The following is a 12,613-nucleotide window of genomic DNA, read 5'->3' as shown; positions in this document are numbered from 1 at the left end:
GGAAAATGTTGGATTTAAGCCTCCTTAATGCTCCTCGGGTACACTTGGACTTGGCACAAGATTCCTTTGCTAAGGAATGAATTTCTCATGGCTAAGTGTTGCTGAAGAATTCACTAAATAGCATAGGATGTCGTTGGTGTAAGTTGGTAGGCTACCAACGGCTAAGTCATGGGCATAAAGCACTATTAATGCACCATTAATGTCTCAAACGATCATATGTAAATTCCACAATAGCAAAATTGTTCCAACAACTCTAGAATTAACTTAGGATTCCTTTGAATGAATTGTGCTTAGGTGGATTTAGCTCCAACGGTCCAAACATAGTGTTTAAGCCTCATAAATGCTCCATTAAGCTCCTCCACGATCACTTTGTGTTTTCCCTCGAGAAATCGCCTTCCAACGGCTACAATAGTCTTTACTTACCTGCCAAATAATATTAGACAAAGTTAGAATGAGTTTGGTTCACGAAAATAATAAGTTGATTCAAGCATTAAAGTGTCGGTTACACTTTTAGGCTTGACTTAGTCATCCACGAGTCAATTTTCATTCTGGTCAATTTTTATGGGCATATTTACTACAAACATACTTTAATTAATTAAACTAAATGTTGGACAAAAGTTAGCCCACACATTTATTATAAAAATTAAATTTGCTCAATACTAATTAAATTGGCTAGGCCTGACTCGGTCAGGCTACGCCCAGTGCCTAATGCGGCACGCTAGGCGCATGCGCCTTGGTCAGATTTCCTGGCCAGGCCAGTTTGGCCCAGCGCCTGGTGCAACACTGGGTGCACCAAAGTCCCCAACTCGGTCAGAGTTGTCTCGGTCAGGAATTGAGTCTGATGCGTCTCGCTCCGTGCCATGGCCATTTTTGGCACCTTGCTCAGACCCGTGGCCTGAGTCTTGCGCATGGCCTGGTCCATCCTTGGCTCGGTCAGAACCATGGACCAAGATTCTAGTGAGTATCTTTACACCCCCTTGGGCTATTTTTGGCTCACCATCATGGATCAATATTATGAGTTGTCCAAGGGCATTTTGAGCCTTTTTTTTCCCGAGCCCTAGTCATAGAACCACTTATGCCTTCTAGACCACCAAGATCAAGGTTAGGCTCTTTGAGGTTCATATCAAAGTGTTTCAGGACACATGATTGTGTCCTTTTAATTTTAGCCACAGAAACATACGCAACAAAGTCGTGCACCATGACACAAGTCGTGTGTATCATATAGTTTGTTGAAAGTTGGTTATGTTAGTTTTCTGGTTTTCCATATTAAGCATTTCTTCTTTTGATGTATATATAAATGATTGTATTCCTCTTTCAAAAGTATAATAATGAACAATATTATTCAAGTAACAAAACATTAATTCTCATTCTTTTTTCATTATCCTTCATTCTTTCTTCTTTAAGTTTTTTTCCTTATATTTCTTGGGTTCTAAAAGTATTGGCATGGTTGCTACCTTTTGTAACGTGGTATCAGAACATTAATTATGTCTTTAATGACTTCCGCTTATGCTTCTATTCCTCCATTTTCATCCATTAGTCCAAAAACCTTAACAAGGTATTTGCGTTACTATTACAAAGAAAGGAGAAGGAAAGGGAATGGATAGCTTTGGAAAGCCTTCCCCTTGTTTGAGAGTTGGATGAAGGAGGAGGGAAGGTTTAGGAGATTTCTCAAACCCTCCATGTGTCTATTTTTAAAGTTTCCCCAATTTGGGGTTTCTTGAGATAAAATGTCAAAATAGCTAAATATTTTTAGTAAATTATATAATTATACATTATTCTCCATTTCTCATTGTTAATTACAATTTTAAAGAAAAAATAAAAAGTATTCTTACATTATCATTAGTTTACTCTCCCTCATTTAAATATCATACTCCCAAACAAGGGAGAAGATTTCCTTCCTTTTTCCTTCACTTCCTCCCCCTTCCTAACCCTTTGATCCCTCTCATTTCCTTTCTCTCATAACTCCCAAACAAAGCCAAGGGTGTGTTGGAACATGGTTTGTTGAAAACCATGAGTGAGAACTTTTGGGTGTGAAATATAAAAAACACCCAAGTCCCACATAGGAGAGTTTTGAAAAAACAACTCTCAAGTCCCACATTGAAGAGTTTTGAAAAAGAAAAAAAACAACTCTCAAGTCCCACATTGGAGAAACTAGGAACTTGGTAAAAATCCCAAGTTATAAATAGAAGTCTTCTCCCTTTATATTTTCTTGCCCCAAGTTGAATGCGCTTTAATTCAACTTTTTCTTTCTCCCTCATATTTTCCGCCGATGCATTTCCGGTAAACTTCTTCCCCTTTCTTTCCGTGGCACTAAGAAATGGCATAGGTAGCCATATTGTGGGAATTTCGAGAACTGACACTGGTAGTCAGTATTGAGGGAAAGAATTGGCACAGGTAGCCATATTATGGGCATTTTGAGAACTGACACTGGTAGCCATATTGTGGGTAATTTCGAGAATTGGCACTGGTAGCCATATTGTGGTGGGTGTATTCGAGATCGGTTCTTACAGTGCACACGAAAAGTCTTAAAGAGAGCGACCTGGTCGTGACTCAGCTACGGTAACAACAGGGTGTCTTATTATTTTTCGAGATTGTTGTGGAACTCTTGGGCTGTCATATATGCAAGAAATTAGATCATCCAACCATAATCAAGAAGAGCATGAGCAGAATAAGCATGGGATAACCCAAGTTGATACATATTTAACCACTGAACAGGAAGGAACACAAGTTTCGGGACAAGGCATTCATCACAATGCATGCTAAGTATATGAATCGTTTGCATTCCTCAAGTGGCCATGTAGTTGGGCAAAGTCAAATTTTTGTTTCTATGCTTCCCTCAAGAAGAATTTTTGCTGGATATGTATTTGATCTTAGGCTATTGTGTTACATTACTAAATTATGCTAGTACTTAATGTGAATAGTTGAATTGTGTGTAAACATTGCTTGAAGTTGTCTAATATTTAGAAAGGCACGTGAGCTTGAGTGGGAGTGAGTAATATACATTAATCATTATTTTTTTGGTTTCCCACAAGTATTATCTTACTGGAGGCAATCCTGTCAGAACTGTGAATATTCACATGTATGTGGGGCTAACTCTCCTAGCGGACATTTTTTCCATCCACATGACTCGAACTCGAAACATTGCTTAAGAGGAATCAAGCATGTACAATTTGAATAAACGCCCGTTGTTTAAGAAATAGTACTTAGTATTATTGAATTTGTTTGAGTCTCTTGTTTAAGTGATTGTGACACATGGCAAGGGTCAAAGCAGTTATTTCTTAAATACTCTACCACTTGGCTAAATAAGCTAACCAAAAATCTCTTTATCCGTTTGACATCCCAATTGAGCCTTGTATGTTTTATTTGCATAACCTTGGAACCAAAAATAAGAGAGCTTGGTTGCATGATGTGATCATGATTAAGTTATAAAAAAATACATATTCCCCTATGACAAAGCTTTATTTTATTTCTGAAAAGTCCATATCAAACTTCAATATTGGGGTATGACTAGTGTTATTGGTACAAGAAGTGCAATTTCAAGCAACCTTACATGGACATAGAATTGTTCTTATATAAGAGTCCCTTTATATCAATTATATATTTAAGGAAGTGGCATTTATAAAGTTCATACCTAGAGAATTGAGAAGCAAGTTATAGAAGTGAGAAGACATTAAGAATAGAAATGGGGTGTTTTTGCTTTAGACGAAAGAAGAAAGAGAATAGACATGGGAACCCTGTTGTCACTTACGGTTACCAACCTACGCCAAAGAAAAAGAATGGTACTTTTGTGAATGATTTCTCATCAGGCGGTGACGGTGGAGTAGTTGAAGATCAAGGAAGAGGTCAGGGCGGAGGAGGTCATGCAGTAAAAGGTCATGGCGGAGGAGGTGGCGGAGGAGACTATGGTGGAGGAGGAGATCATGGTGGAGGAGGAGATCATGGGGGAGGAGGAGATCATGGGGGAGGAGGTGATCACGGTGGAGGTGGTCATGGAGGAGGCTGTGGTGGTGGAGGCTGTGGAGGAGGAGGCTGTGGAGGCGGTGGTTGTGGAGGCTAATACAGTGTGAAACTATTGACGGTGGAGGTGTTCATTGTTGTTTGTTCATATATAATTATGATGAGTATTATTTGATAGGTTGTTCATAAAAAATATATTATTCTGGTAGGTTTTGAAGAAGAGAAAGAGAATGCTTGTGTTTTGTATTAGAGGTTCATATTTTTTGCTAGTAGTGGTGCTTATAACGTTCATTGAAGCAAACTATGATATGTGCTACTCATGCTTGGATTCTATAAATAAGGATATCGATTTTAAGTCTTCATAACCATAAATCTATAATACTGATTGAACAAATAAAGATAACATATATAATAATATCAGTTAAATTGTAGTTGTGGTTGGTTATGTTTATTACAATTGTAGATAAATAAAACAGATAATGTATTGTTGTATTTAACAATTGTGGATGGAGAATGGCTAGCTATTGTATCTTTATATTTCCAAAATAATGTCAGAGTAAACAATTGATATGATATGAAAGATTTTCTGAAGGGTCATTATTTCTTTTAAGTAATAGGATATCTTCCTACTTTAGTCATGAGAATGTGAATCCAAATGTTAAGAATATGCTAGAATCCTTTGATATAGTATGAAGGATGTTTGAATATGTGGGAATGTACCTGAATTCAGATTATGTGATGATGAAGTTAGTATATGACAAAGATATACAGAGTATCAGAGAGTAGTAAATACGAAATAGAAATGAAAGAGTAAGAGAGTTCCAATGGATAAGAGCGTAAATATATACCAAATTAGTATGTAAGTAAACTTCCATAAGAGGAAGAACCCATTTTTATAGTAGAGAAGTGGGAGGAATATTTCTTTGTAGATGTTGTTGGTTTGGTTGATCAAATGGCCTATAGGGTTTGTCTCAAATAAGATTGATTTTATCATGTTAGATGGCTTTAGCAGATGTGTACTATGTGGACAGTTGACTTTTCGCTCATATTGACATGCTTCGTTTTATCATTGGTTCATTTTGTCTGATGTTCAGAGGTACACTAGGTTGTCGGTAGCATGCGACCCATAGCAGAGGTCTATGTATGTCATGCAGGCGGTGCAACAGTGGAGTGTTAGAAGTAGTTTTGTACTATCTTATCGCTTCTACCTAATCGATATATGTTGGCTTGTGTATGAAGAAGATCTTGCTCCTGACCTTGGCACGGTTTTGATGAAGACACCAACATCACCAAAAAGAAAAAAAAGAAGAATACTTATAAAGACAATGAAGAATCAAGCTTCAAGATATTCCAGACTTTTAGTCTAACTCTAAATAGGTACTTCTATCTTATACTCTTAATTATACAATAGTAGTAATGCTCAAACTATTTTTTAAGAAAACTGAAACGGAAAATTTACACATGTGGTGCACCTTGACCGAAAAATTACGGTTTTGGTGCACCTTTTAAAAAAATTACCAAACTAGTATAACTTTTTAGAAATCGGCAATGGGATTGCCGATTTCTGTAATTTTTTTCTCTCTCCTCCCCCAAAATCGGCACTGGGGAGGGAGTTTTATTACAATATAATTTTTTTTTAAACTCCCCCCTAAATCGTCAATGGGGGAGGAGTTTTATACTTTTATTTTTTTCTATCCCCTGAATCGGCAACCGGAGAGTTTTTTTTTTTTTTAACTTGCAGGAGTTATATTATTAGTTGTAGGGTTTAATTTTTCAAACACAGATCCTAACAACACATAACATAATAAATTTTGTCAACCCTAACCCTAATAACAGAACACAATAATGAAAAACACACATAATATTTTATAAAATATTATGTGAATATTATGTGTGTTTTTCATTATTGTGTTCTGTTATTAGGGTTAGGGTTGACAAAATTTATTATGTTATGTGTTGTTAGGATCTGTGTTTGAAAAATTAAACCCTACAACTAATAATATAACTCCTGCAAGTTAAAAAAAAATCAAAAACTCTCCGGTTGCCGATTCAAGGGATAGAAAAAAAATAAAAAAAAAATAAAAGTATAAAACTCCTCCCCCATTGACGATTTAGGGGGGAGTTTAAAAAAAAATTATATTGTAATAAAACTCCCTCCCCAGTGCCGATTTTGGGGGAGGAGAGAGAAAAAAATTACAGAAATCGGCAATCCCATTGCCGATTTCTAAAAAGTTATACTAGTTTGGTAATTTTTTTAAAAGTTGCACCAAAACCGTAATTTTTCGGTCAAGGTGCACCACATGTGTAAATTTTCCAAACTGAAACACTTTAAAATATTTAAAATAATTTTTAAAAATAGTGTGTAACATGTTACTTCATCTAAGTAACATGTTACAAGTGTGAGAAAAGAGTTATCCAACTTAAAACTGATCAGAGTAATCCATTACTGTATTTGAGTAACAGATTACTAGTGTTATTAAAGTTGAGTAACCGATTACTCAACTTGTTGTAATCGATTATCTAATTCGAAAATAAATGATTAGTGGACAGAACACTTGAGTAATCGATTACTCAATGCTGTAATCGATTACTGAGAGTTGTTGTATCAGATTTTCAAATTCAAAGTGAATGAGTTTTAATCCAAAAGACATGTTTTGATTTCAATCAATTCCTACACTTTCAAATAGACATTTTGGCTGATTGGAAAGCCTATATGAAGGCATTGAAACTCACAATCACCACACACAACATATACACAACTCTTATACAAATTTCAAAAGCTCTTACACATATTCTGAAATAATTTTCTGCACTTTTTGCAACAAGTTCTTAAACTTTCAAAGTTGATTTTTCTGAAGTTGCTTAAAGTGAAAGTGTTTCAAGATTACAAACTTATAAAGAGCATTATTACTAAGTATACTAAAGAGTTGTTTGGATTGCAAGTTACATCACTTTGATACTTGTAAAGACAATTCCACCATTGTTGTACATTCTTCATTATTATTGCATAATACTTTCTTTCACGGGGTGTAAGAAGAAATGAGATTAGAATCACTTGGAAAGGTGTTTTCCAAAAGTGAATAAGGATTAAGGAGTGTGTAAGGTACATATAAATCTCGGGGTGAAATATTGTAATTGCAACTCATAATCTTTAGTGGAAAAATCTCTTGTGCTACAAGAGTACTGGACATAGCCTTCGGTAGACAAGAAGGTGAACCAGTATAAAAATCCTTGTGTACTCTCTTCTCCCTTATCTCTTTGGTTTTACTTATTAATTTTCTGCATATATTTTCCGCTGCACTTTAACTCTCGATTTTGCAGAAAAAGTGGTCATTATTTTAAGTCAACTAATTCACCTCCTCCCTCTTAGTTGCAATCTCAGTCTTACATTGTGTTGCCCGACTGAGCCGTGAGGATGTCTAGACTATGCTTGACTTGCTCGGTTATTGTCTTTGCCCGGTGATGTCATGTATTCTAGTGTGGTATCAAAAAATTAAGAGACCATATTTTTTTTCTTGAATAAGTTAAAAACTTAAAGAAATATCTACCCGTCACATTTCAGTACTGGATAATAGTCTAATACTAGAGAAAAGTTCATTTCATGAATAAGGGTTGAGATCCTCTCAAATATTCAAGAGTCCAATATTAGGCCCAGATTATAACACGTGGTGTCAAAAAAAATTAAGGATGTGTTATCAATAGAAGGATTTGTAGAAGGATTTAATTTGAGGATATATCATTTTCTTATCTTAATTATATGTTAAATTGTTATTGATTAGGATCACAAGGGCATACAATGGTCTTCTACTTATTATTAGACTTGGACAATAGAGCTTATATTTTGCCCAAACCACAATTGTCATCCACGACACAATAATCATCTCCAACCCGAATAGGAATGAAAAAAAGTTCTTTCTATCAACTATATATTAACACAACAATTGAGCTTTTTTATAATGATAAATACAGATTTTTGCTCTAGTGCATTTTTATATGTGCAAATAACCTGTGTTTAAAATATCAATGGTTACGTTTATGATGATGTTTAACCGTGTATAGGTTGGAAGAGTTCGTTTAATTAGTACATCATGTACTTTTGAATTTTTTTGTGAAATATAATAAAATTAACTTTTGCCCATAAAAAAAAGAGACAGTTTAATTAATAGAGCAAGGAACCATAACTCATGAGTACTACTAATTTTAGTATTAGGAGGGGATCCACTTACTCGTAAATTTAAAAAATTTACTCCATATCTTAACCGTCAATTCTAAAGAAATTCAATGGTTTGAATTAGTAAATACATTTAAACCATTAGATTTTCCTAAAATTGATGATTAAGATGTGAATAAATTTTTTATTTTAAACTTAATCTTGGAGTAAGTAATCCCTTCTCTTCAACATCATTAATTATACAACATCCCTCCACATTTGGAAAAAAAAACTTAAGATAATTTAATGAATAATGACATTTTTCCACAACACAAGCTAATAAGTTCTCGTGTACCTTGTAGCTTTAAGACAAAGTGAATAAGATACTAGAATTAGAATCATTTGATGCAAACAAAAATTTAAAGGAACTTATAACTTTTAAAAAAAATCTTATATAGTTAAAATGTTAGTTTTTAGAAAGCCATTCAAAGTAACGTTTAGAAACATAAAATAACTTTCGATGATTTGCATATCAATACCTTTAAAATTTTAAAAAATTACATTAATTACCCTAACTAAAAAATATTTTTTGCATCACCTTATCTCTCACTATACCCTATAAATAAATAAAATATTATATATCTAATTAAAAATAAAATATTAAAATAAATTATTGCCAATTTTAATTGTAAATTACCTATCTATGTAATTACACCAATTAATAATTAACTAATAAATATTATTTTTAATCATTTTCAAATTTCAGCTAGTTATAAAAGTAGTTTTACTAAACAACTATAATTTAATAATCTGCATACACAAATATAAGTTTTTAATTACCTTCAAAACTACTCTGATATTTCTCATGGCTTAACAAGTCAATAGTCCATCTTAAGAAAAAGTCAATAGACATGTTCTTAATTTCTACATTATTAGGATTTTATACCTATTCTAATTTCTAATTGGCACGTCTTCATATCTTAATCTTAACAATTTAATGAGAAATGTCTAGTCAATATCTATCAAACATATAATTTCACCGTCCATCTTTGAATGACCAAATAAAAATTAGAAATGTTTAAGCTTCTTCATGAAGCAAATGAAAATTTTGATATTTTTTTAGGAAATGCATAAAAAAATCCCTTAAAAAGTCAAATAATAAAGATATTATTATTGCATTATAATATAAATGACTTCAAGCATTAGCGTCATCTAATGAGCAAATAAGAATTCACATTGTCTTCTATATGTTCAAAACCAGTACAACTCAACAATTCAAATCATACATATTTTATTTAAATATTACAAATGAATAAGGATGAGATATAACATATGGTATTCATCAAATATAAGATAAGTAAAAAATATGATGTATGAATGAGTAATAATTTCACCACATATCAGAAAGTCGATTATAAGCGCTAACATTCACCTCTTATGAAAAATAATGGATGAAAAGATTCAAAGACAATCATTATTATAGATATCATTTTTTAATCTTTTTAATCATGACCGAATCAATATTCATAACTACGACCAATGTTATAGCAAAAAATATAATTTATCTAGAACATTCATTTCATAGATTAGTTCAACAAATCAATGTTTCTGTTTTTATCAACATCTTTTCAGAAATTTCATTCAAATAATTTTCTGTTTTTTTTGTTATTCCAAGAAAGTATTTGAAAAGCTTAAATATTATTTTTATCTTTTCTTTGTTTCAAAATCTATTAAAATAAAATGGATATTTTTTAAGGCAATCACAACATGGCTTTGCAATTGGGAAACGTACCATAAATTTTTATATAGTTTTTTCTGGTATAACTAAGGATATATTCTCACCCTTTTAGGTAAGTAATTAATCATTTCGAGATATATGATTATTTCTTCCAAGTCCGAACTAGTGTCCCTCCCTTGTTTAGTAATATAAAAAATATCAATTTGTACAATTCTTCACCAATATCTGAATTTATTATTTAGATCTAACTAAATATGTAAGATCCATTTTATTTTGTGAACAAATAAATGTGGTGAGAATTTTCTCATTTTATCATTAGTTGATATTCAATATAAGTGGGACATAATCAGGTTCCTAACCATTTATAAGCAACAAAATAGATATATGAAAGTTATGATGGTTACCAAACAATTACCCCATAAAGAAGAGAAAACATGCAAAAAACAAAATGATAAGAATCTCAATTGATTACTATATTTTGAGACATAAATGACGAGCACTCAATTGATTACTATATTATGCAACTTCTCCTTCACCTTTGGAATAAAAAAATTTGATAATTAAATAATAAAATAGCACCCCTCTTAAACAATCGGCATTTGGGAATGGCTTATCAATGATGAGTCCATCTTAGAAAAATGGATTGTCTATTTTTACAAAGTCAATAGTCATATTCTTCATTTCTCCATGTCATGGAATTTTAAAACTACTTGGCACGTCCTCTTATCTTAATCTTAATTAACCATATGAAAATTATTAAGGAATTCACGATTAATGATTTCATTCATATTTTCATTAATTATTTGAAACAAGCAAACTTAATTAATGTATCATTAATCATGAAGATTTGACCGACTTTATTAGTCATGTAGCATATAGAATAATTTCTTTTACAATATTTTAGTTCACCAATAATTATAATGAAACCACATTAATTATAGAGAGTAATATCTATGTACTATTAATATAAATATTTATACATAGTTAATACTATCATTAATTTGTATTTTTTGAAAGTTGATGATGATAAAACATAATTAGTGGATGATGCAGTGACATTCTATAAAACTCATATATACACTATCAGTGATTTCATTTTCTTCTTCTTAGTTATATAGACAAATTTTAATCATTGAAAGACACATCTAAGCTCATAAGACAATGTTAGGGTTACGGTGAATAGTTTAAAATATAGTAAAAAAAGTTAAAGGTTCGAGTTTCACGGACAACAAATATTAATATACTAACATTTTAGTATAAATGAGCTCCAATGACAAAGTCTTGTATTAAACTTCAATCTTTCGTGTATGACTAGTATTGGTACAAGAAGTGCAATTTCATGCAACGTTCCTTACATAAACATAGAATTGTTCTTATATAAGAGTCCCTCTATGTCATTCATGTATTTAAGGAAGTGTCATTTATATACTACATACAATATAATAGAGAATTCAGAAACAGGTTATAGAAGTGAGAAGACATTAATAATAGAAATGGGGTGTTTTTGCTTTGGACGAAACAAGAAACATAATAGACATGGGAACACTGTTGTTACTTACGGTGATGGAGGACATAAAGCTCACCAACATAAGCCAAAGAAACATAATAGTACTTTTCTGCATGTTTTCTCATCAGATGGTGGCGGTGGGGGAGGAGCTCATGCCGAAGGAGGTTATGTTGGAGGAGGCTGTGGCGGCGGTGGTGGTGGAGGAGGCTGTGGCGGTGGTGGAGGTGGAGGTGGCGGTGGTGGTGGTGGAGGAGGCTGTGGCGGTGGTGGAGGTGGAGGTGGCGGTGGTGGTGGTGGTGGTGGAGGGTGCTAATACATTGTGAAACTATCGACTGGCTAGTGGTGATGCACCAAATACCATAGTTTATGTAATACATTATTGCATGTTTATATAATATTTGTGAGTATTATTTGATAGTTTTCAATAAGAGAAAGAGAATGATTATTTTCTATTAGGTGGTTAAGATTTCTTGCTAGTGCTAATGCTTATTACCTTGCATTAGAGGGAAACAAGATTTCTTGCTAATACCACTATGTTTATTTTCATGTACATTCATACTTGTAATCTATTATAAATAAGGAAAATAAGGATATCAATTTTCCAATTTATCTTCCTGTATCATTATTCATTCTTTAAATTTTAAGTCTTCTTAACAAGAATACTGATTAAATAGATAAGGATAAATTAGTGTTGTGAGAATATCAGATCGTACTAGACAGTCTAACCGGTTTGATTACTGACCGAACTTGATCATGATTAGTTTTGTCTATTACAATTGCGGGAAAATATGTTTTGTACTCACGCAATAGTGATGCCATAATGGAAACTCCAAAAACCCTAATAATAGCAGTCATAATTGTGTCTATGAAGGGTAGTTTAAATCATTGGTTATAAGATCTAAGGTTTTATCTAATTGTTAGGGCATATAATTTCCAAATGTTTTTCTTTCTGTTTTTTCAAGAGGTGAGAAACAAATAACCATCGAGATTCTAAATTCCCTTCACAAGGAAAAAGTGAATGAATATAATGCTGAAATGAGTGAAAACATAGATGAATCAAAGTGCCAAAGAATACTCATAAGACATTTTTTCCCTTCGCTTGCTAAATAGTAGGCAAAGTCAGGAAATGTTAAGAACTTTATAGAGTTGCAAATAAACTTATCTCAACAATTCTTCCAATTTTTTATGATGAACTCTTCATTTTTCCTTAAATTATATAAAGGCTATATGAAGGGAATTAGTGACAAAGAGATCAACAAGC

The 12,613-nt window shown here is 32.7% G+C and overlaps 1 protein-coding gene across 3 annotated transcripts; it reads left to right on the top strand.

Annotated features, from left to right (window-relative positions):
* On the top strand, positions 3,454-11,966 carry LOC109363462 (loricrin-like). 3 transcript variants are annotated; one of them, XM_019609728.1, is made up of 2 exons: positions 3,454-3,744; positions 11,401-11,966. In XM_019609728.1, exons 1-2 carry the CDS (start codon positions 3,683-3,685, stop codon positions 11,663-11,665), a joined length of 327 nt encoding a protein of 108 aa, XP_019465273.1. In that variant the 5' UTR covers positions 3,454-3,682; the 3' UTR covers positions 11,666-11,966. The 3 variants fall into 3 exon arrangements, with proteins under 3 accessions (XP_019465273.1, XP_019465272.1, XP_019465271.1); XM_019609727.1 differs by having other exon boundaries at positions 3,478-3,725; positions 11,382-11,966; XM_019609726.1 differs by having other exon boundaries at positions 3,500-3,650; positions 11,307-11,966.

The sequence above is a fragment of the Lupinus angustifolius genome, chromosome LG13 (genome assembly GCF_001865875.1).
Source record: "Lupinus angustifolius cultivar Tanjil chromosome LG13, LupAngTanjil_v1.0, whole genome shotgun sequence".
NCBI lineage: Eukaryota > Viridiplantae > Streptophyta > Magnoliopsida > Fabales > Fabaceae > Lupinus > Lupinus angustifolius.
Note: the sequence above shows the minus strand (reverse complement) of the source record. Positions and strands in the feature narration are given on the sequence as shown.

Coding starts and splice junctions, on each gene's coding strand:
- LOC109363462 (XM_019609728.1), top strand. CDS start 3,683: ATGGGGTGTTTTTGCTTTAGACGAAAGAAGAAAGAGAATAGACATGGG. Junction 3,745..11,400: donor CATGGGAACCCTGTTGTCAC/TTACGGTTACCA, acceptor CACTGTTGTTAC/TTACGGTGATGGAGGACATA.